Source organism: Salvelinus alpinus, chromosome 1 (assembly GCF_045679555.1).
Source record: "Salvelinus alpinus chromosome 1, SLU_Salpinus.1, whole genome shotgun sequence".
Lineage (NCBI taxonomy): Eukaryota > Metazoa > Chordata > Actinopteri > Salmoniformes > Salmonidae > Salvelinus > Salvelinus alpinus.
Window position 1 is genome coordinate 52,598,808 of NC_092086.1, and position 24,113 is coordinate 52,622,920.

Sequence of the window (24,113 nt, forward strand, 5' to 3'; positions counted from 1 at the left end):
AGGAACTATATATACTATGAACAAATTTGAAATAAAAACGTAAAATTACAGCCAAAATAATACTATAGCCTAAACGGTGGGGTTCCATTGTGCCACATAACCACACTCCTCCCCTAAACTGTAGCTCAGTAAGGCCATCCTTTCAGCAATCAAGATCCTTATCGATATGATGATGGGCTACATGCAATAGGTTATCGAAAGCCTGCACACCTCTCCTCATAGAACTTCAAACCACATTTACTACAAAAACGAAAATAATCTTAGGAATACATTGGATAGTGCCCCACATCTGGATTCAATCGATGAGCAAGTTCACCGTACACAAAAATGTAGGCAAACGTTTCCGATAGATACATATCGATCAGAAATATCCTAGGCCTGGACACAGATGTATAGGCCTGCTAAGCAACAGCCAATCCATCCCCACAGAATAATACATGGCAACGAAACCACAGCTCCCGAGCTTACAGTGCATGCCCAATTTAGTGCCCAAGTTGATGTGGCACTTTTACTCGTAAACGTAAGACTGTGCTACAACTGCAACGCATTCAACATTGACAACAAAATAACATCTGCCTGGAAACACACAAGCGAGGTAAGGAACATAATGTAAGTCCATTTCCTGTGCACAGCTCGTTTCTATTTAATTGCAACCCTGAAGCATCTACCGAAAAGCTAGGTATCCGGGCCCTCCTCGGCAATCGACTTTTGGAGATGTCATGGCCTGTCGTCTGTCTAAGCCAGGATGGGATGGTTTTTAACAAAGCCTCCACCTTTTCTAGAAAGATCAAGTTTCCTGAGACTTTAAGGTGAAAAAAAGTGCATAAGACACCCCCTTTGCACTGATGGAAGGAGGGACTTTTTTTTTTTATGAACATGAGCATGCTCGAGCTTTCTGGTGAAGCCAGCACCTCCCCAGAAGTTTGGAATATAAAAGGCAGGGTAAAAAGTTTCTGTAGGCAGTAGGGAGTTTTCTGCGGGGTCTGGATTGGAAATACAGAGGACTGGACCCTACTTGTATGATTGGAGTCTAACGGAAAGAGAAAAAAAAACTTCCCCCTCGCCTCAAAGAGTCTACATGTCTAATATTTAGACATGTTCAGCTTTGTGGATATTCGGTTAGCGCTGTTGCTCAGCGCAACAGTGCTTTTGGCAAGAGGACAAGGCGAGGACGATCGTAAGTGTCACTTTTAAGTCTATCCTTGCCTCTGGTATGTATTGTCTGAACGAAATTGATATGGAAAGACAGTGGGTTGATGGAGAAAAGTGGTTTTCATCGGGACAAGGTTTGCTGATGACTGAGCCATTCAGATACATATGCATATTAGGATACATTTCTATTCTTTATCTGTGGTAAGTGTTTATTGATTGTTGACTAGTTCCCTGTTTTTTTGTGTGTGGCATTAATAAGGATAGCCTACATTTTGCAACTTGAGCAGAGTGTATGCGCATCATTGCTCGTTGGCCTTCTCACGCTTTGGAACGTGCCTTTGGAACGAGTTGGTACAGGTTCCAAGGCTTTCCCTTCTACTCGTTATTTGATACCCTGGAGGTACATTTTAACAGCTGGAAATATTGGAATGCATGTAAGGGATAGAGGGGAAAGCTACAAGGCATGCCAACTCTCTGTCCATTGGATTGAGTGGAATTGAATAGGCCTATATGGCTCAGCAGTCTGGAAATAGAGGATACAGGTATTCAGTTGGTTATTAAACAATACTTTGTAGCCTGAGGCTAAATGTCAGCCAAGTAGAAAAGGAAGAAGGTCATTCCTGAACGATGGAAATCTTGAACCTCGGGTTTTTCTAAATGGCATATAGCCTAGGATACAGTCATTCATCACATGTAGGGTATATATTTTCAAATATAATTGTTTTACTTTTGTGGAAAGAATACAGTGACCTAAACATTGAAGGAGAGGACAAAGCATCGTCATGCGCAAATTCCCTTGAAGAGTTTCAAGCTCAGTTATTTGGCCTAGGTAGCTACATACAAAACGTTTATTATAATAGAGATAAAGGATAAGAACCTAAATGCATTACCTATAGACAAACTACATAATCCGTTTTAAAGTATTGGATTATGGTGTCAACTTGTCTAGACTGGTTGAGTATAGGGTTTCTAGTTGCATCTGGGGCGGACAGATGTGCAAATTCGCTCTACGGCCCAGTAGCGCCATCATGTGGTTCTGACATGCAACTCCAACAATGAAATGCTTTAGACGCGCCCCCTACCATCCTTTTTCATTTTTTTTAATGATAATTGAAGACACATTCAGACTTCGGAAACTTTCCATTGAGGGATAAACGCTGGTGCTTGCCAAGCCGATAGTTTTCAATTATTTCAGCAGCGTTTGGACGACAGCATTGACGACGTGGACCTTTTCCACTGACTGTTTCGCCCTCTATAGTCAAATTGAAGTAACTCCTCTGGACCAACATTGTTGGTTTGGACACAGGTAGACGGACCCACGGCTAAACGAAGACCACAAATTAGCCATCAATACAATATATAATATAGGCTATTTAGGCCTAGTTCGAGCGCTAGCTGGGCTTACTTTGGAAATGCAATGTCTGGTTGGTTATCTAACAATAAATAAACAAGCTCAAAACTAATTTGCTGAGGTACTCAAGCCTGCTGAGTATACTACAAAGCAGGATCAATTAGTTAGCCAGCTAATTTTAATAAAATAAACGGAAATACTTAGTTATTAATTTTCTGGTTCATTAAGAAAATAATCAGTTATTTCAGAAGATTTAGGCAAGTTATCCGGGTAACTAACGGAACCTACTTTGTAGTATACCCCTCAGGGATTGCTATTTTACATTTAAATAATATTTGTTAATAGAAATGTAGGAAATAGGCCTTACTTTAATCGTTTTCCAGGCCTTCTGCCTTGTTGTTCATTCCAATCAAGGCATTACAAATACATTTGTCATTTAGCACAGTGTTTCTTAACCCCAGTCCTTGAGTACCCCCAACAGCACACATTTTTGATGTTGACCCTGACAAACTCACCTGAATGAACTTGTTGGGGATTAATGCTAGTTGACAAGTTGAATCAGGTGAGTTTGTCTGGGGCTACAACAAAAATGTGTACTCGAGGACTGGAGTTGATTTAGACACTTATCCAGAGCGACTTGGTGAGTACATACATTTTCGTATACATCACCTGGTCAAGGCGTCATCACATGGGCATCCGTGCCTTCCAAGTCGACATTGAAGGAAGAGTTCTGAACTATTTCCTCTCTGCATCTTTCTCAGGCACCGCCGGCAGCTGTACGTTGGACGGTCAATTCTACAACGACAGAGATGTCTGGAAACCCGAGCCATGCCAGATCTGCGTGTGCGATAGCGGCACCGTCATGTGCGACGAAGTTATCTGCGAGGACACATCCGACTGCCCCAATCCAGTGATCCCCCACGACGAATGCTGCCCCATCTGCCCCGATGACGGTACGCCGATTTCCTCCCGACGCAACGTTTACGGAGTTTACGTTACAGGCGCAGGCGCTTCCAGAATCCGTTTTTAAAGGTTTTTCGAGGCCTCAGAGGGACTATTCGGCTTTTACTTTTAAGGCGTTGGAGAGCATTTTATGGATGGCCAACGAGGAATAAACTTGGATTTACCTTTATTCCAATCACACCAGTCATTTTTTCCCCTTTTCGTCCGAAATGTGATGGGATACTATTCAGTGCTCCAGGCACATATTATGCGCATGACCAGTCTGGTGCCACCTCCTAACTACCTTTGGCCTTCCTTTCAACTTTGACCTAGTCTCAAATTGGGCATTTTGTGTACATTTTCATTAGGCCTAGTTCAGAGATTGTAGGCCCCTATTAGTTCTAAATCTAAAAGCATAGGCCTAATGTACAATTTGAATGCACCCTACAAATATTTCAGTTGTTTACTGTTCAGACTATTTCAGATATTTCACATTTTAATCTAATTGTTGTTTTTCTGTTGCTACCATAGGCTTCCAGGAGCCAAAGGTTGAGGTAAATATGATTTGATCCTTATTGTTATCATCTATTAGATAAAATGTGTAATTAGATTTGCTATTATTGTTAACGTTTAAAGTGTACTTTACATGTATTCTTTATTGTTGATTCATTATAAACACATCATTGCGACAAAACTATTTGATCTTGACGGCAAAACTAGTAAGGCCATAGGACAATAAGAACCACATCCTCATATACAGTCATAACCTAATGCTGCTATTTCCCCATCAATAGGGACCCCAGGGTGATCGTGGAGCCAAGGGAGAGCCAGTACGTTTCACTTCCTTATTCCTATCATGCTTTGTATTCACTTCCTGGGGGCCAAAACCTAACAAACATGAGATGCATGCAAAACTTCAAGTCACAGTCTTTCACCAATCCTCCTTTGACAGAGGTGTGTGGACGTTTAAGGTTTGCACCTGTATCCCAAGTTAGGATTTGGCCATTTTGTTCTGGTATATTTTTGTACTTGTGTGCCTCTTGTCTCAGTTTTAAAGGACAGGCCTAGCATCTTGCACATATCACTCATAATGACTGTTGTATTATCTCGTAATACTCATAGCGGAGTTTTGGCCTATAAGATATTTGCCATTAGTAGATTCTGCTTTTATGTTGGTAATGTCTGACATGAGGTTAGATTATTATCGAAGGCAATGGACAGACATGTACATCCAGAGTCTTTGGAGTTTACTCGTGGAGCTACTTGGCTAAATAGTCGACCACTATCTTCATTATTTAAATCTCAATTCATATTCTTCAATTGGTATAGATATTATACTTACTCCAAAGCCCAACCTGTCCAGATACCCATTTGGTGACTAGCATTTTGAGATATGTGTGGATTTGTATTGGGCCAGAATATGCAGATATATTGTACATTTATTGAAATAGAAATAGAATTTCTTAACTTGAATAATTCTACTCCATTTCATATTAATTTGAAGAATAATGTAGTTCTCACAATATCTGGGACTGTGACTGGTTGGCCCTAACCAAATACTTTAAGTGGGTACAGTGTAGTGTTACAATCTTTATGACTTAAGTCACTGAGACCGTGCGTGTCATTTTATCTCCAATCAGTTGGATGGATGGATGGACAGACTGGAAGATACTTATACAGTTGGATGAATAAATGAATAGATTGATGTATGGAAGGACAGGTAGATAGCTAGACTAATGTACAAGTAATCTGAAGGTATTACAGATATGACCCATCAATTTGCTTCTAATATACTAGGGGCCTATATGACTTGAGTTCACCCCAAACCCTAGGCCTATGTTAGCTTTTCCCTTGTCACTCTTCACTGATGCCTTATCCCCCATAGATAATAATGAAGCCGTTTTCTATATTCAATGACTACTACTATGTCTTTGTGATAGTTCATCACTAACCAGCTTCTCTTTCTTGTCTCTCGTGTAGGGAGCTACTGGTTTCCCCGGCAACGATGGTATTCCCGGCCAGCCCGGCCTTCCTGGACCCCCAGGCCCCCCTGGACCCCCTGGCCTCGGCGGAGTAAGTATCTCAGGCCAAGATGGACGTGTAGCCCACTTAGTAATGACCCGGTGTCAGCTTTTTGACCCAGGTGGAAAGGTTAAAAGGTTATGTGTTAAACAGAGGCAACTGATCCTAGATCAGAGATTAGGGGCAGCTTCTGTTGGGGGTTAGTAATTTAGATTTAAAGACATGGGAGAAAGTGGCTAATTCTGACAGCTGGTAGGAGAACACAGCAACACCCTCTTATGATGTCACATATCTTAACTTCACTGATCTCCATGTAGTCTGGACAGGCTCCAAATACAGTTAGCGCAGTAAATACAACAGAAACTATTGTGCTAGTCTATTCAGAATGATAAACCTCCAAAAAGAGTACAGGCAAGAGCACGGGAGGTGTAATGCTAAGCTATCCTGGTTAGAGTGCAGTGCAGTCTGTATTTCAGCACCAGGGCAGGTGGACAGCGCCCAGCCAGGAGTGGACAGGGAGGTAATGCCTAACACAGCTAGGGAACGCCAGAGAGGTAGTCACCCTGTAGATATGTAATGGATATGAATAGATCTGTCATTGATATGGACAGGCCTAGTGCCTTGCGTTTTCTAGCCGTGTTAGGCCCATCCATATACTGTATGTCGAGATCACAGCACTGTTCTCATGATTTCCAATACTGACTGACTGTAATACATCTCTCCCTTGTTTCCCCTACAGAACTTCTCCCCTCAGATGTCTGGTGGTTTTGATGAGAAGAGCGGCGGTGGCATGTCCATGCCCGGCCCCATGGTACGGACATACAACTACACAGAGGCTGTTGGCCCAGTAGGATCACTCACTCATGGAATCTGTTTGATGTATAGGCACTACCATAAACTATGGCCATGAGACACTTTTGCTCAGCAGAAGTCCCACAAATTGACCTCTGTGGTACTCCATAGGTCACAGCAAATACTATCCCTTAAAAAATAAGATATTTTCATGTCTTATGTACTTCCATATACCATAAACGACTAATGCACATGTTTGAGATATCTGCATAATCTTTGACTCATAATCTCCCAGTTACCACCGTGTAGATGCCTTGAAAAGTTACTGATACCACTATTCAAATATCACTCTTCATGGTATGACTTTTGGGCATTAGAATGTATACTTTGGGAGGACTTTAACCCTCGCCCACCCACCCTTTGGTTGATCCTTTGGTCAGTTGGCTCCTTCTCAAAGATATATTCTAATGGGAAGCATGATGTGATTGGTCAATAATTGACTGATTGTTTCTCTTCCTTTTGATTGACAGGGCCCCTTGGGTCCCCGTGGTCCCCCAGGACCTCCTGGCTCAAGTGTAAGTATCCCTTCCCTTTGTGTTCTAGCTGTTTAAGTGACATTTGTCATGTAGGGGAAGAGACCTCGGGTCAACGGTCAAAAAGAGGTCAGTTTATGACCCTAGATGAATTGCATGATGGGAGTGGAAGTCACTCTCGAGTTGTTTAATTGTAGGTGTGTTTTTTTAAGCATATATGGCTGTATGTAAACTTAGTTTAATTTGATAGGTTCCTGAGCATTTCTATTTAGTATCTGTTTAGTTCTTGTCTTTTGATTTCAGTTTTAGTGTTTGTCATTGGCTTTACTTTTAGACTTATTTGTATTGCTTTTTTTTGTTGTTGTTACATTCAGTTTCAGTCTTCGATAATTATAATGATCGTGGGAATGTTTTACCCACAGGACTCATTCTCCCATATGCTCATAGCCCATTGACAACAGAACTAAATAATGTTGTTTTTTGGATGGATGAACGTCATAGTCTGACATTGTCTCTTTGTCTCCCCCTACAGGGACCTCAGGGTTTCACTGGCCCCCCTGGTGAGCCTGGTGAGGCTGGTTCTTCTGTGAGTATCTCGTTCCGGAATCTTCCAGAAAATGATACACCACCATCTCAATATCACCTCAGTATCTGAATCCCTCATGAACACACACTTTGAGCTAAATTCTACACCATATTCTGCAGGGTAATAAAATGTCAAAAAGCAGAAAATAAATCAATATACAATAGCTACACTTAAAAAAAAAAAATCAAACAATCTCCAGAATACTAAGCCACCCATTACCTGCTGCCTAGGCCTTGACCAAGCCTGATGCTTGGAATGGACTCCACTAAGGTCACAGGGTCACCAATGTTTGTTAATGTAGCCCCCGCCCCCACACACACACACACACACACACACACAACACACACACACTCACACATCATCACCTTCCAATAGTATTTTGACTTACCTACCTATTAAGTATAGTTTCTAGATTAATGAAAAAATGATCCTAGATTATTTCCATTACTGACAAATTGTAATGATATTTCTCATATCAAGATATCTCTCTCACACACACACACACACACACACACACACACACACACACACACACACACACACACACACACACACACACACACACACACACACACACACACACACACACACACACACAGCCTTCTCACCCAGTGGTTTATTTCTTACAGGGTCCCATGGGTCCCCGTGGTCCTGCTGGTCCCCCTGGCAAGAACGGAGATGATGTAAGTCACCAAGATATCCATAATTAAAATCGACCATTTAACATCTATGTCCCAGGACAATTTCTGGGTAAGATAATCATAAAGGGGATGGATTTGGAGCATCATTTATTCCTCACCTTGTCTCCTCCTCTCCGTCCCTCTCTCCTTCCTTCCCTCCTTCCTACCCTCTTCCCATCCAGGGTGAGTCTGGCAAGCCTGGTCGCGCCGGTGAGCGTGGAGCTTCCGGCCCACAGGTGAGTCGCAATGTCATTCTAATGTCACCTTATGTCACTCCATACTCCATCCATACACTCACTCTAGAACGTTAGTCTCAAGAGCAATAGCACCTAATGGTCAGACACCATGAGACATCTCATATACTTGAAGGGACGTTAAAGCCATCATAACTCGCTCTCTTTTTTTCTCTCTCTTTCTTTCTCTCCAGGGAGCTCGTGGATTCCCCGGAACCCCCGGCCTTCCCGGCATCAAGGGACACAGAGTGAGTCACCGCACACCCAAACTGTCCTGGTAGAAGTTGCTCTCCAGAACAGATCCAGGATCAGCTAAACGTCCCCATGTCTAACCTTAATCATGAAGGGGATGCACGTTTAAACTGATCTTGGATCAGTGTCTGGTGGCAACATCAGCCTATACTTCCCAAATAGCAGCAATTCAATCTGCCCTATTTTCCGCTCCTCTAATCTTGTCCTCTCTCCCTCTCCCTCTCCCTCTCCCTCTCCCTCTCTCTCTCTCTCTCCCTCTCTCTCTCCCTCTCTACTTCCTTCTCTAGGGATTCAGCGGTCTTGATGGAGCTAAGGGAGAGTCTGGCCCTGCTGGACCCAAGGTGAGACTCCTTCTCCATCTCTCCTACTCATGTTGAAATCACACACAATCCCCCTTTTCCCCTCTCTCTCGTCCCCCATTCACTGACCTCTCTGTGTCCGTTTGTCCTTCCTCAGGGAGAAGGTGGTGCATCCGGTGAGAACGGAGCCCCTGGAGCCATGGTGAGTCCCACCCTCCATTTTGTCAGCAGACCTACACAAGAATATGAGTGTGGAGAGAAGATCACTAGCATTTTTAGCATTCTGCAGCAGTAGCAATGTGAATGGCAGCCATGATTACTTACCGTGCCAATATCTCTCCCTCTCTTTTAGGGGCCCCGTGGTCTGCCTGGTGAGAGAGGCCGTTCTGGTCCCAACGGAGCTGCTGTAAGTCAACCCCAAAACCACTCCCTGTAACCAGTTGTGGAAAAAGTACCCAATTGTCATACTGGAGGGAAAGTAAAAAATACCTAAATAGTAGTACTTTAAAGTATTTTTACTGAAGTACTTTACACCACCCCCTGTAACCATAAACAAGGGGTGCAATATCATCATCACAACATAGTCCTATTGACAGAGACCCTATTCCTGTAGCTCAAAGGTCATCACATTTCCCAAGTCATTTTGTATATTTCAGATGTTTACTGATCAGTCCAGGGCTAACTTGTTGGAAACGACCATTCTTACTCTCAATCTACAAAATGCCTCACAAACTGATTTACCTGAATGTCCTATATTGTTGAACATCAGCCTTGCATACTGGCCTCAGTAGGAAGCCATATTTTATATGTTCTAAAGATTCAGTATGTCAGTTCATTCATTTTACAGTGTCATGTTGGATTCTGACATTGAAGGTTTCAGCCATTTTGTTTGTTTACAATTGATGTTTACAGTTCAGCCATATTGGAATTGGACCCTGAAGGGTGGTAGCTGGTTGCATCTGACCCAGTTGTGCCTCTCTCTCTCTGTATCTTTCTCTCCTGCAGGGTGCTCGTGGTAACGATGGTGCTGCTGGTGCTGCTGGTCCTCCTGTAAGTACTAGCTATCTATTCACACATCCACAACCATCAACAGAAACATATTGGTACACAAGCACACTTATGCAGTATTCATGATTTTAGACTGTAACTCAATCCTCTCTCTCTTGTTTTCTTGTATTCTAGGGCCCCACTGGCCCCGCTGGTGGCTCCGGTTTCCCCGGTGGCCCCGGAGCCAAGGTAAGATTTTCAACTTGCACCTATCCGTGTTCACACACCTGTAAACCTTCTACCTTCTATCCTCCACCCTCTACCCTCTACCCTCACCTCTAGTTCTTTCCCAGGGGGGCGTATTTGGAGAGGTAGGTGAGATAAAACATATAGTACATCCATTCTAGCACAAAAGAAAACAACAAAACAACAATGGTAATAGTAATCTACACACTGCTGGGTTTCCAAGATAGTGGTATCCATTTGCACCATGCATGAGACCGTGTGTAGTTGGCTGCCAGTTGAAAGTATATCCGGCTTCACTATTGTGATTGTGCCATGCCATGTGACCGTGTGACTTTCAGGGGTCACATTGATTTAAATGTGGATATGATTCTATTGAATGGCAGCATAGTTGAGTATTAGTACAGTACTACCATAGGGAAGTACTAGGGAGTAGGGTAGTATAGTACACTAGTACTTCACTTGGTAGCAGTAGTACTACTACAGTAGTACAGTAGTACTACTACAGTAGTACTTGTGTAGGGTAGTACTAGTACAATACTAGTTCCATGTTCTTTCTGTTCTTGCCCTGACCCTATCTATCTTCACCTCAACAGGGAGAGGTTGGTGCCCAGGGAGCTCGTGGTGGCGAGGGACCCCAGGGAACCCGTGGAGAGGCTGGTAACCCAGGACCCGCTGGCGCTGCTGGCCCTGCTGTGAGTCTCACCCTCAGAAACCTCTAGTGAAATACACCTCTGGACTGTGTGGGAGACTTGAAGTTACATTTGCTATCCTTGTGAGAGACTTTCCCCTCTAACCCGTTGGTTTGTGTCTCTTGTAGGGAAACAACGGTGCTGATGGAAACCCCGGTACCAAGGGTGCCCCTGTAAGTATACACCTCACCCCACTCCTCAGTGAACTAGCCATTTTAGTTGTCATTGGTTTGTCTTGTGATTTGTTAGAGTTCAACTTTGGAAATAACCAATATTGTTGTCACTGACTGGTCTCTCAGTGATGATGAATCCAAGGAAGTATAATGATTGTCTCTCTGCTGCCTCCTTTAGGGTTCTGCTGGTATTGCTGGCGCTCCTGGCTTCCCTGGACCCCGTGGATCCCCCGGACCCCAGGGTGCTGGTGGAGCTCCCGGACCCAAGGGTAACACTGTAAGTCCAGCTCTCTCTGACTTCCGTCACTAAATATTGTAAATATATATAATGATATCTTATCTTAAGTTGCTGTTATAACTTGGTCAGAATACACAGACCATTGAGTGTGGATTCTGATAATGATGTTTGTTATTTCTTCAACCTAGGGTGAGGTTGGTGCTACTGGAGCCAAGGGAGAGGCTGGTGCTAAGGGAGAGTCTGTAAGTACACCTTTTGACTTCCTCTTTGGTCAAATATGATCCACCAAGTCACCCATACCACGTACACTGTACACACATACTCTGTCAGCAGCCTATATGTGTCTGAACTCTACCCTCCATTTCTCTGACCTCCATCTTGTTTCTCCATTACCCAGGGCCCCGCTGGAGTCCAGGGACCCGCCGGCCCTGCTGGTGAGGAAGGCAAGAGAGGGTCCCGTGGTGAGCCCGGTGGTGCTGGTGCCCGTGGAGCCCCCGGCGAGCGCGTAAGTACCCCAGATGGTCACACACTGTCCCCTCTTCATCATACTGTTCTCCTGTCCTTTACATATAGGAATTCCCCCCTTCTCTTACAGTTAGGACAGCCAGTTTCACTGTCCTCTTACCCCGTACTGTTAGGACAGCCAGTTTCACTGTCCTCTTACCCCTTACTCTTAGGACAGTCAGTTTCACTGTCCTCTTACCCCTTACTCTTAGGACAGTCAGTTTCACTGTCCTCTTACGCCACATGTCCTCCGATCTTTTAGTTTTAGATGACCCTCCCCCTGCCTCACTAAACTGTGTTGTAGGCCTCCAAATCCACTGTCTTCCTATTCCAAAGGACCACCATTGCATTACTGCCCCACACCCATCAAAATGATGGCGTTTGAGCCATCCAATATAATGCATTAAATCAACTATAGGAACTGGGTCAGTAGGAGAGTGCTATCCAAGAACTTGAGCATTTTGTCTTTTTATACATTGCTTACTTCCTCACAGTACAGCTAGTGTTGGCACACGCATACACAACAATGATATCTCAATGACTATTCCATCACATAAATAATCACATTTTGACCTATGAATGCTTAGGTCGCTGGAACCAATATCTAGCTAACAACCTCTCTGGTTCCCAGTCAGCTAAATGTAACTGTAGCCCTCTCCCTGATGTTTCAGCTCATTTGGCCACCAGAGGGCGGTGAGCGCTGAGCAGTAATGTAGTGTTACTGAATGGTTGTGTTGTGGTGCTGAGGTAGCAGTAGTGTTGTGGTACTGACTGAGTGACCGTGTTGAGGTATTGACCTGTGTTGTGTTTGTCGCCCCCTACAGGGTGGACCTGGTAGCCGCGGTTTCCCTGGTGCTGATGGATCTGCTGGCCCCAAGGTGACTACACACACACACACACACCTGGAATAGACACACATATACACCTGCAACACCCACCCACTTGTTCAAATGTATATACTACAGTGCACCACCAAACGTTGCTACATGCTATGGTCACTAGCTAAGTACAGCAAACTCATCTCTCTCTCTCTCTCTCTCTCTCTCCCTCCATCACAGGGTGGCCCTGGTGAGCGTGGTGGCGCCGGAGTTGCTGGAGCTAAGGGTAACACTGGTGAGCCTGGCCGCAACGGCGAGCCTGGTATGCCTGGATCCAAGGTGAGTTAGACAGGGGATCGGTCTCAGATCACAGGACCTTTGTTATACTCTATCATTGTTGGATAATTATTCAACAACTAATAGATACTAGAAGAATGAAACCCATATATTCATGTTAATGTGGCATATATATCTATATGTTATGTACCTGACCTTTGCCCTCTCACCTTTCCCCCCCCCCCCATCTCTAGGGTATGACTGGTAGCCCTGGCAGCCCTGGTCCCGATGGCAAGACTGGCCCCTCTGTAAGTTCCTTAGCTACAGATTCACCTGACCCTCACGACACCAATTCAACGACACTGATAAAGACCTATGGCTACTTCACCCGATATCACTGTGGTCACTGACTCTCTACCCTCTCCTGTGACAGGGTGCCGGTGGTCAAGATGGTCGCCCCGGACCTCCCGGCCCCGGTGGAGCCAGAGGCCAGCCCGGAGTCATGGGATTCCCCGGACCTAAGGGAGGCGCTGTGAGTAACCCTTCTCTCTCGCGCTGCTCTCACTCGGGCGCAATATTTTACGGGGCTAATTCGAGGAATTAGATCTGAAATTGCGAGGAAACAATGTATCAATGGAGGCTGCTGAGGGGGAGGACGGCGCGTAACAATGGGTGGGATGGAGTCAATGGAATGGTACCCAACACATTAACAATGTGGTTTCCATGTGGTTGATACCATTCCATTGACTCCCTTCCAGCCATTACTATGAGGCGTTCCTCACCTCAGCAGCCTCCACTGCAATGTATGATATAGTTGTCCATAGCCTAAAACCTAGCTTTCAGGATACCGTATTGCTCTCTGATGGGAAATGAGCTAATGGGTATTTGTCTTCTCCTGTAGGGTGAGGGTGGCAAGCCCGGTGAGAGAGGAGTCATGGGACCCGGTGGCGCTGTGGGCGCTCCCGGCAAAGATGGTGATGTTGGTGCTCCTGGTGCCCCCGGTGTTGCCGTAAGTACACTTCCAGCATCCCACAATGCTTCACTCCCATTCTCCCCAAAGCTTTGAGGACAACATTCTTCAGCATTACCTGCACTGTGTCACACTTGCGAACACACTATCACTAATACAAGCCAGCATGGAATCTCCTAGGAGACTGCAAAACCACTCAGTTTGTTTTTGATTACATTATATGGGGGTAACTCCATCCACTACCAAGGTGTAGCACCCACCATTAAGCCGGTCACACTGATTTTCCTAACCGACTCTCCTCCTCCTTCTTCTCCTCCTCATAGGGACCTTCTGGAGAGCGAGGCGAGCAGGGAGCCGGTGGCCCCCCTGGATTCCAGGTACAGCACTGAACTATGGGAAATTATCAGCATCTGACAAATCACAGATCTCCACCTACTTCAGGACCTCTGGCCCTTGCCTCACCTGTCTCTCACTTGTCTCTTTGTATAACAGGGACTTTCAGGACCCCAAGGTGCTATTGGTGAGACTGGCAAGCCCGGAGAGCAGGTAAGAATACTACAGGAGTACAGCATCTTTGGTGTCACTCACTGCCCCATGCCTTGTCCTTGGTACTCGTCACCATATGACACTTGACTTCCTGACAAGATTTGTGACTTGACAATGCTAATCTCAAATCTCTAATCGTGGTCTCTAATATCCTCTCTCTCTCTCTCTCTCTCTCTCTCTCTCTCCTGTCTAGGGTCTGCCCGGTGAGGGTGGTGCCCCTGGTTCCGCTGGATCCAGAGTGAGTATCCCAGAATAATAATGACATCTTCCTGGGTGGTAGACTGCTACAGCTACACTGTAGCCTAGCGGCCTAGCCAAACAAGACAACGGCTAACAGCTAAAGCAGCAGCAGACTAGCACCCAGCCGACCCAGGCTAAAGCCATTAGCATTGACATCGATAACATCCTTCATCTTATATACATGTGATGTGATGCTCCGGAACCAAAGCTGATGCCCTCTCTTCTCTTCTCTCCGTACCCCAGGGTGACAGAGGTTTCCCCGGTGAGCGTGGAGGCCCCGGCCCATCTGGACCCGCTGGTGCCCGTGGCTCTCCTGGCTCTGCTGGTAACGATGGTGCTAAGGGAGAGGCTGGTGGTGCAGGAGCCCCCGGTGGCCAGGGACCCCCTGGCCTGCAGGGAATGCCCGGAGAGCGTGGTGCTGGTGGTCTGCCAGGCCTGAAGGGAGACAGAGTGAGTACCGGTGCCGCCCTTCACTTATCATCCGCCATGCCTATATTCATGTTCATCAGTCGGCCTTAACTTCATACTTCTGTGGCACTCGGTGGCATACCCTCCATCCATCCAAACTTCCACTTGCATTACAGTGGACTTGACTGAGTCCATCCGTCTCTGTATCTGTATAACCCACAGCTCACGATACTAATTCAGCTACTCTTGTGTTTGACAGGGTGACCAAGGAGTCAAGGGTGTTGATGGCGCCGGTGGTAAGGATGGCGTCCGTGGTATGACTGGCCCCATCGGACCCAACGGCCCTGCTGGCTCTCCTGGTGATAAGGGAGAGACTGGCGCTCCTGGATCTGTTGGACCTTCTGGTGCCCGTGGTGCACCTGTGAGTACCTCAGGCCCACCCTGTTACCACCTCACCGCAGACATGACACAAAGACCTAAAAACATAGCTCCACATGCATCCATACCACGGGCATCGCTCGATGGGAGTTTGTCTTGACGCTTCAAATAGAGACCACAATGCATGAAGCAAAGTAAAAATGGTGCCCGGAACGTACCCGAGCACAAAAGCGAGCAATAAAGAATGAAACTTAAGTAGAAATTAAGGCGTATAGAAGAATGAACTTACCCACACTCATGTGATGCTAGTCCCTGACCTGTAACACACTCCTGACCTGACTAACCCTAACCTTCTCCCCCAGGGTGAGCGCGGTGAGTCTGGTGCCCCCGGACCCGCTGGATTCGCTGGGCCTCCTGTAAGTACACACACCTCTTTTACCTGTCCTCATTTCGCACAGAAATCACTTCTCAATTCACACAGAAAACACTTCTCAATTCACTCAGAAATCAGTTGCCAATTCAAACAGACGTCGGTTGTCAATCAAGATGATGAATTGTAACATCTTGCACACTATGACAATTCTAAATTGAATTCGTTGACATTAAACGAGACAGGCGTATCTTATCATAGCATCCAGTCTAGATGAACCTCCACACTAGCCTACTCTACGTTCACTCAATCACTTCTTCTTCTCTCTTCTCCTTCAGGGTGGAGATGGTCAGCCTGGTGCTAAGGGAGAGGCTGGAGATAACGGTGCCAAGGGTGACGGTGGTGCCCAAGGACCCGCTGGACCTACTGGATCCCCTGGACCTCAGGTATAACACGTGGGACTGACCACTGGGTACCCACCCTGACCCATCTTAAATGGTTCTCTGTAGCTCAATTGTTAGAGCATGGCAGTCGCAACGCCAGGATAGTGGGTTTGATTCCCGGGACCACCCACATGTAAAATGTATGCGCGCATGACTGTAAGTCACTTCAGATAAAAGCATCTGCTAAATGGCATATATTATTATCTAGTTCTTTATTGATATGCAGTAAAGTCATTCAAATGAATTCCACTATCATAGCCCTACAGCGGTACTCTCAGTGACTTCAGCTGGAGTGCTGTTATATTGGTCTACCTGGTAAGACCACGGTATTGCAGAGATGTTTGCATTGCTCTTGCTTACTGACTGAAGCACTGCTGTATCCACACAGGGTCCCGCTGGAAACACCGGAGCTAAGGGCACCCGTGGTGCTGCTGGTCCCCCTGTAAGTAGCTTTGTATCCTATCCTCCCAACATCTCTCGTCTGTCTGACTGTACAAGATAGCATTTGTAAAGTAGAATCATGCTTCCCAATCTGATACACTAGGCTGACCGGTGCCTCTCTTTCTCTCCTTAGGGTGCCACTGGTTTCCCCGGTGCTGCTGGTAGAGTTGGACCTCCCGGCCCATCTGTAAGTACTTCTATCTCTACCACCATTCCATTCGAACTGAACCATGTCCATCCTCCGTCCATATACCAGTCAATACCCTGGATCTGGTCATAGATTCCAGATTTAACCGTAGACTAACACTAAGCAAGCAAACAGCTCAATAATAGCTTAAGACAGCAATCCCACAACACAACAGCACAACTATCAATACAACATGTTATTGTGCAACCAACCCAAGAAATAACGGCATTGCCTGATGCCCAAACAAGCATCTAGCTAGGCGTTGGCTTAGCATTTGGTTGATCCCAATACTGTCATCGATAACAGCCAATTGACACAGGTTTATTCGGTCAACTTCAGCCTCGTCTCATACTCAACCATCCTCTCCTCTTTCTTTCAGGGCAACAACGGACCCCCCGGACCCTCAGGCCCTGGTGGAAAGGAAGGACAGAAGGGTAACCGTGGTGAGACTGGCCCCGCCGGTCGTCCTGGTGAGCTTGGCGCTGCCGGACCCCCTGGTGCCCAGGGAGAGAAGGGACAGCCTGGTGGAGATGGTCCCAATGTAAGTACCCCTTTTTTGGCTGTCACTGTCACCCTAACAAAGTAACACTCTGACCCCTAAACTGACCAGAGAGAACAATACGAATAGTCCTTTTGGAGTGCACCTGTAACACACGCCGCTGGCGTTTAGATCTGACGCTTTAGAAAAGGGACACCTCAATGACCTATTCTCTCTTTCTCTCCTTCTCTCCTACAGGGACCCTCTGGAACTCCCGGACCTCAGGGTATTGGTGGACAGCGTGGTATTGTTGGTCTGCCCGGACAGAGAGGCGAGCGCGGTTTCCCCGGCCTCGCCGGACAACTGGTCAGTGCCTCAGAGTGCTAGAGTTCTAGAACTTCACGTTTTAAAGGCGTTAGGCTTTTGCAGAGGAGACACCGTTCACGGTGGATATCCCTCGTTTTTCAATAAGGCAGTGACTAGATGGTCTACAAGCCTGCCGCAATGATGCTAAAGGCCCTCTGTGCTATCTCTGCCAAGATGGCAGCCGACAAGTGCAGCGCTCTTGCAGTAGCTTATTCATACAGTGTAGTTGTCATTGCGCTACTTCAGTAATGGTACTCCGGTGTTATGGTTGAGGTCTAACCCTGTTCTCTGTTTCCTGCTTTAGGGAGAGCCTGGCAAGCAGGGACCTGGTGGCCCCTCTGGTGAGCGTGGACCCCCCGGACCCATGGGGCCCGCTGGACTGGCTGGAGCACCTGGCGAGCCTGGTCGCGAGGGAACTCCTGGTAACGAGGGATCTTCTGGTCGCGATGGTGCTGCTGGACCCAAGGTGAGAGCTATGCTCGTACACTGTCCTCAGGACCGAGTCAACCCTTCACTTTGGGAACCAGCCTGTTGGTATACTGTAGACAATCTACACTGGGCGCCATTACACGACTATTTGCATGGCTGAAAGAGCATCACATAATGTAAAGTATTGGGATTATGTCAGGAGTTTGATCTTCTCTCGACCCGTCTCTGTTCCCCTCTGTTTTGCCTATAGGGAGAACGTGGTGAGTCTGGTGTTGCCGGTGCTTCCGGTGCCCCCGGACCCCCCGGCGCCCCTGGAACCGTCGGCCCTGCTGGAAAGTCTGGTGACCGTGGAGAGTCTGTAAGTGTCCAGATCCTCAGCCATTACTCCCTTAGACTGACGAGGAACACATAACTGGGGGCAATTCAGACTTGATCATGTTCAGAGACTTTACTGTATGTTAAACTGTTGTGGCCTCAAAATGGCCGCCCGTCACACAGTAACCAGTTAAGGCTGTGGAAGGGGTTGAGGTGTTTGTTTGTAGTCCTGTTAGAATACAGCATATACTGGTGCTCCTAGGAGTTGAGCTACATAGTCTTTATGACATGCCATCGAGTTGGGATCATCAACTGAATTGATTGTCATAATCTCTTTCTCTCTCTTTCCCTTTCTCTCTTCTTCAGGGTCCTGCTGGCCCCGCTGGTATTGCTGGCCCTGCTGGTCCCCGTGGCCCATCTGTACGTATATACTCCATCACAGATTCATAAAACCATCACGATGAATACAATATCTGCTCTTCCACTCTTGAGTCTGAGGAAAGGGTATACTGAACCCACCTGTCCTATTCCCACCCAGGGACCCGCTGGAGCTCGTGGAGACAAGGGAGAGTCTGGCGAGGCTGGAGAGCGAGGCATGAAGGGACACCGAGGATTCACTGGCATGCAGGGACCCCCTGGCTCCTCTGTGAGTACAGCTACTGATTACGAATCAACAATAATAACAACGCACAAGTGACTCCAGCAGAAACAAGGGAAATGGGTCGCTACACACAAGGAAGAGATAACACAAAACCTAGCAAGTGGGAAAAATCCACCTTCTCCCTGTAATATTGTTGTTTGATACAACAGGCATCTAAATCTGTTGTTTCTGCCCATAGGGACAATCTGGAGAGTCAGGACCTGCTGGAGCCTCTGGCCCCGCTGGACCTAGAGTGAGTATGACCCACATTATGACAACAGTCACACAACTATCAGCACAGCAATGTTATGACTGTGGATCACTTCCCTGGTGACAACATGATGTGGATATAAATACTGTCGTATTAAGCTATGGCTCTCCCCACACTAGGGACCTTCTGGATCAGCTGGTGCCGCCGGTAAGGATGGTATGAGCGGTCTGCCCGGCCCCATCGGACCTCCCGGACCCCGTGGTCGCTCTGGAGAGATGGGACCCTCCGTAAGTCACTTCAACCACTTCAAAATCGAAATATCTTGCTCCTTATACTCCTCTTATTCTTCTTCACATCCTATCTTGGTTGACCTTTGCTTCCTCCACATATAGGGACCCCCTGGCCCTCCCGGTCCCCCTGGCCCCCCCGGACCTCCCGGCGGTGGATTCGACATGGGCTTCATTGCTCAGCCCGCTCAGGAGAAGGCCCCCGATCCCTTCCGTCACTTCCGCGCCGACGACGCCAACGTGATGCGCGACCGCGACCTGGAGGTAGACACCACTCTCAAGAGCCTGAGCCAGCAGATTGAGAACATCCGCTCTCCCGAGGGCACCAAGAAGAACCCCGCCCGCACCTGCAGAGACCTCAAGATGTGCCACCCTGACTGGAAGAGCGGTGAGTTGGAGAGTCATAGACCCTTTCTAGACTACGGTTGCTCGCTCATCATTAGTCAAGCAATTGCTTGGCTTTGAGGAAAGCATGGAGCTGTATTGGTTCTGACAAGCTTTGGCATAGTGTGTACAGACATCTTCAGTAGACACAAGCTCTTTTAGTTTCTGTGGAGTCTCAAAACAACCACATTCGCATTGGATGTTCTTGACGCGGTCCACTCTCTTCTCCATGCAGGCGAGTACTGGATCGACCCCGACCAGGGCTGCACCCAGGATGCCATCAAGGTTTACTGCAACATGGAGACCGGCGAGACCTGCGTCTACCCCACCGAGGCTGATATCCCCAAGAAGAGCTGGTACACCAGTAAGAACATCAAGGAGAAGAAGCACGTCTGGTTCGGCGAGGCAATGACCGATGGCTTCCAGGTGAGAACCTCGGCGCGACAACCTGGGCTGTTGGGAAAAGAGGACCCTAATCGCACCATTCTCTCGGATGACGAGTCCTTGATGCTAACTCCATCTCTTTCTCCCTTCCCTCACAGTTCGAGTATGGCAGTGAGGGCTCCAACGCTAAGGATGTTAACATCCAGCTGACCTTCCTGCGCCTTATGGCCACTGAGGCCAGCCAGAACATCACATACCACTGCAAGAACAGCATCGCCTACATGGACCAGCAGTCCGGCAACCTGAAGAAGTCCCTGCTTCTCCAGGGCTCCAACGAGATTGAGATCAGAGCCGAGGGCAACAGCCGCTTCACATACAGCGTCACCGAGGACGGCTGCACGGTGAGTCCTCCTTCCGCCTGTTACCTACTCTCTGCTGTAGCTTAGGCTGTGTCCGCTCAGGAACTTCTCTAGGAAGAGTCCTTCCTCTCAGGGATGGTTGGAGAGAGAATTGTCGCCTCTAAAAGAGGTAGTTGGTGTAAGACTGTGGGCATGAGCAGCAGTAGTCTTGGGAAGGGAATTGGAAAGGGCTTTTGGGATTATGGTGTTAATGTAGGACACGGGTCACTAGTTGGAAGCAGATGAGGGTTTGATGTGAGGGGCTTTGTGATCTGGGATGATATTCCTCATCACTTGGTGTAAAGTGTTTTTTCCAGGAGCCATCTTTTGAAAGGGGGAAGGGGAGGGAATGATTTTAAATTGATTAGGAAATGCAACTCTGGATTCTGATTGTGCACTTTTCATCTTCTTTCCCATCACAGTCGCACACCGGTGCATGGGGCAAGACAGTCATCGACTACAAGACAACGAAAACATCCCGTCTGCCTATTATTGACATCGCTCCTATGGACGTTGGTGCACCCAATCAGGAATTTGGCATTGAAGTTGGCCCAGTCTGCTTCTTGTAAAAAAGAAATCTGGACTTTAAATTGTTTGTGTGTGTGTGTGTATGTTTTTTTTCTAGCAGTCATCCCTCTCAACCCTTTTCTATGCATTTAAAAAGAAAAAACTAGAGTTTCATTTGGCCGTTCAAAAATGGTCCACTTGCTTAAAACTGCACTTCTGAAGACAGTGGTTGTGTGTCATCAAGCTTTTTTGGGACCACTATTACCACCACCATCAACACCGAGGATACTTTAGAAGACTCAATGGTTTCACTGGCAAAAAGAAAATAATATATACTTGTAAAGTGTAAAATCCCCCCTGGAGTTTGACAGAAAAAAAAACATCCCAGATACAGGTGACTTTTTTTTACCACCGCGGAAGGACAATGAAAAAGAAAACCAAATGCTTTGTACCACTTTCAGGTGATGTCAAATAAATCTTAAAAATGACAGTGAAGTGTCTTGTTGTTGTACCCACCTGGAGAAGCAGTTGTTCCTTCTGAAGTCACACGAAAGCAGCATTAGAGACATGGGTTCAACTTCTTTTTTAATCTTATGGCTACCTCAAAAAGGAAATCCACGTTACCCAGTGTTGGTGAACCCCCAGGTTAGATTTTACACGGCAGAAGTATGGTTGAAAGTAACAGCTGCAAAAGGTGCTATTCTTCATGAGGTCCTGACAATGGAGGGTGATCGAAATTGTGCTATTATGTTGTCATTCTTGCTTGCAGGACCTTAGGTGCTAAATTAGCAGATTATCTTGATGTCAGTCATAACAGATGTGTTTCAAGTGTTGGCTAAGATCTCTGCAACAGAGGCATAGCAAGAGGTATACTGTAGTTAGGATGCACACAGTCCTGTCTAGTGCAGAATGAGCAGGTGGATTTGTTGTCTTTTGTTTTTAACATCTTTTGACACTTTTTGGTTGTTGTTTGTTTCGTTTTGAAATCCCCCCTTTTGTTGTCCAATTGCTTCTAGCAGTACCCCTCTTTCACCCCCCATTGTTTTAGTTTTTTGTTTTGTTTTCTTATTTTATGCGAAGGGTTTTGGAAAAAATTGAACACAGAAAAAATTGAAATATCAAATTATGAGCGAAGCAGACACACCGTTGGGGGATTAAAACAAGAGGATCTGTACCTATTTTGTATATGTATAAAAATTTGAGATGTTTTTAATTATTTTGGATGCTGAAATAAAGCATGTTAAGTGGTCTACCTTATGTTTGTCAGACATGATCTTGACTATTCCCTGACTGCCCAATGGACTTGAATGAGGCACAGCTTGCACCCGTTACAGTTGTTTTGACTGAAAGGAAGATTAAAGAAAATCTCAGAAATGTTTGCCTCTGAAAATGATATGCTCCTCAGAATCAGGTAACATTTTAAGGTGGAACCATGTCCAAGTCCACAATTAGGCTAAAGTAAAAACACACGGTGGCCATTGTTAGTGTTAAAGACAGTTCAATAGTACAAACACAGCACAGATGATGGATACTTCAATACTCTACCTTTACAACATAGGCTAAATGGTTCAATCCGTTTTTCTGACTTAAATCCGCTCAGGGCAAAATCCAGTTTGAAGATGCATATCCAAGACATTTGACTTCAGTCCCCCACGCTGTTCGTCTCCTTTCGACGGGGTTGATTGAAATAGATATTCCATTCTGTTCTGTCAAGTATACCCACCAGTGATAACCATCCACACTGGCGCGCCCTTGGAGACAGCAGTGGTGCGCGACACCTCTGTATGCAGCAAAATCTATCGTGCTCACAAAAGCAAAACCACCTCACAATTGAAATCCAATTTGTTTCAAGCATAGTTCATTCGAAATAGAAAAAGAAATACAAGAGGATAACCATCTGTAAGACATTCTCTCTGATAGGCATTCAGTTGTGGAGACCCAGCACCATAGTCTAACCATCTCTGCCTTTCAGAGGCACACTATTCAGGTGGGCTCTACTCTACCAGTTAGCCCTGAGCTGGCTTTACAAAGGGACCGATTGTCCACCCTGTTGTGTCAGCAGGCAGCAGTATAGTAGGCGGCTACCTCCAAATTCCGGAGGGCTATAAGGGTTTTATTTAGTCTGTAAATTCCAACTTTTGGGCTCACATTTCTCGGATATGCAACATCAATACTAAGCACAAATAACAGCTTTTTGACTAAATAATATAGGTTGGGTAGGCTAGTCTGTTTTGGTTTTCCTGCTTGTACTCAATTTTGGAGATGGAGTGGTGGCCTGGCGATGGGGTACGTGAAGATTTTGAGAGGGGGTGAAGAATCATGAAGAAATATTGTGAAATTGGATAATTCATTCCGTAAATGAATACACTTGTAATTTCGCTCTAAAAGGTTCTTTATAACAATGTAATAATCATTGTTCAATAAAAAATAAGTAGGTTATTTTTCTCCTATATTGTTGATATTCTCTATACCCTGTCTCAATCTGGACTTCATGTCAAGAAATGTGTGACAACATGCAGGTACGCAGGCACATCCACACACAAGCACACACATAGTAACACACACGTTTGTTTTACTATTCTTGTGGGGACCAAATAATTGATTCCAATTCAAAATCCTATTTTTCCTAACCCCTAACTGTAACCCCAAACCCCTACACCTAACCCTAACCCTAACTATAACATCTAACCCTAAACCTAAGCCCTAACCCTAATTGTAACCCTAACTCTAATACCGAACCTTACCTAACTATAAACCTAATTGTAACCCTAACCCTAAATCTAACCCGTAAGCCTAAAATAGCCTTTTCCATGGGGAGACTGGTGAAGTGTCCCCAAATCACTGTGAGGATTTCTGGTCCCCATAAGGATAGCAAAACAAAACACGCACGCACGCACGCACGCACGCACGCACGCACGCACACACACACACACACACACACACACACACACACACACA

The 24,113-nt window shown here is 46.2% G+C and overlaps 1 protein-coding gene across 1 annotated transcript; it reads left to right on the forward strand.

Annotated features, from left to right (window-relative positions):
• Positions 1 to 676: 676 nt before the first annotated feature.
• On the forward strand, positions 677 to 22,412 carry LOC139580146 (collagen alpha-1(I) chain-like). The gene is made up of 47 exons (XM_071408685.1): positions 677 to 1,177; positions 3,265 to 3,456; positions 3,977 to 3,999; positions 4,240 to 4,275; positions 5,426 to 5,518; positions 6,207 to 6,278; positions 6,790 to 6,834; positions 7,325 to 7,378; positions 8,008 to 8,061; positions 8,241 to 8,294; positions 8,486 to 8,539; positions 8,831 to 8,884; positions 9,000 to 9,044; positions 9,195 to 9,248; positions 9,848 to 9,892; positions 10,025 to 10,078; positions 10,669 to 10,767; positions 10,893 to 10,937; positions 11,116 to 11,214; positions 11,364 to 11,417; positions 11,573 to 11,680; positions 12,504 to 12,557; positions 12,738 to 12,836; positions 13,028 to 13,081; positions 13,207 to 13,305; positions 13,675 to 13,782; positions 14,067 to 14,120; positions 14,236 to 14,289; positions 14,483 to 14,527; positions 14,773 to 14,979; positions 15,197 to 15,358; positions 15,678 to 15,731; positions 16,024 to 16,131; positions 16,517 to 16,570; positions 16,703 to 16,756; positions 17,136 to 17,297; positions 17,493 to 17,600; positions 17,905 to 18,066; positions 18,280 to 18,387; positions 18,711 to 18,764; positions 18,883 to 18,990; positions 19,184 to 19,237; positions 19,375 to 19,482; positions 19,588 to 19,870; positions 20,102 to 20,292; positions 20,409 to 20,651; positions 21,071 to 22,412. The coding sequence occupies exons 1-47, from the start codon at positions 1,096 to 1,098 to the stop codon at positions 21,215 to 21,217; spliced, it is 4,350 nt and encodes a 1,449-aa protein (XP_071264786.1). The 5' UTR covers positions 677 to 1,095; the 3' UTR covers positions 21,218 to 22,412.
• Positions 22,413 to 24,113: the final 1,701 nt, after the last annotated feature.

Coding starts and splice junctions, on each gene's coding strand:
- LOC139580146 (XM_071408685.1), top strand. CDS start 1,096: ATGTTCAGCTTTGTGGATATTCGGTTAGCGCTGTTGCTCAGCGCAACA. Junction 10,079..10,668: donor CCGGTGGCCCCGGAGCCAAG/GTAAGATTTTCA, acceptor TCACCTCAACAG/GGAGAGGTTGGTGCCCAGGG. Junction 17,298..17,492: donor CTGGTGGAGATGGTCCCAAT/GTAAGTACCCCT, acceptor TCTCTCCTACAG/GGACCCTCTGGAACTCCCGG.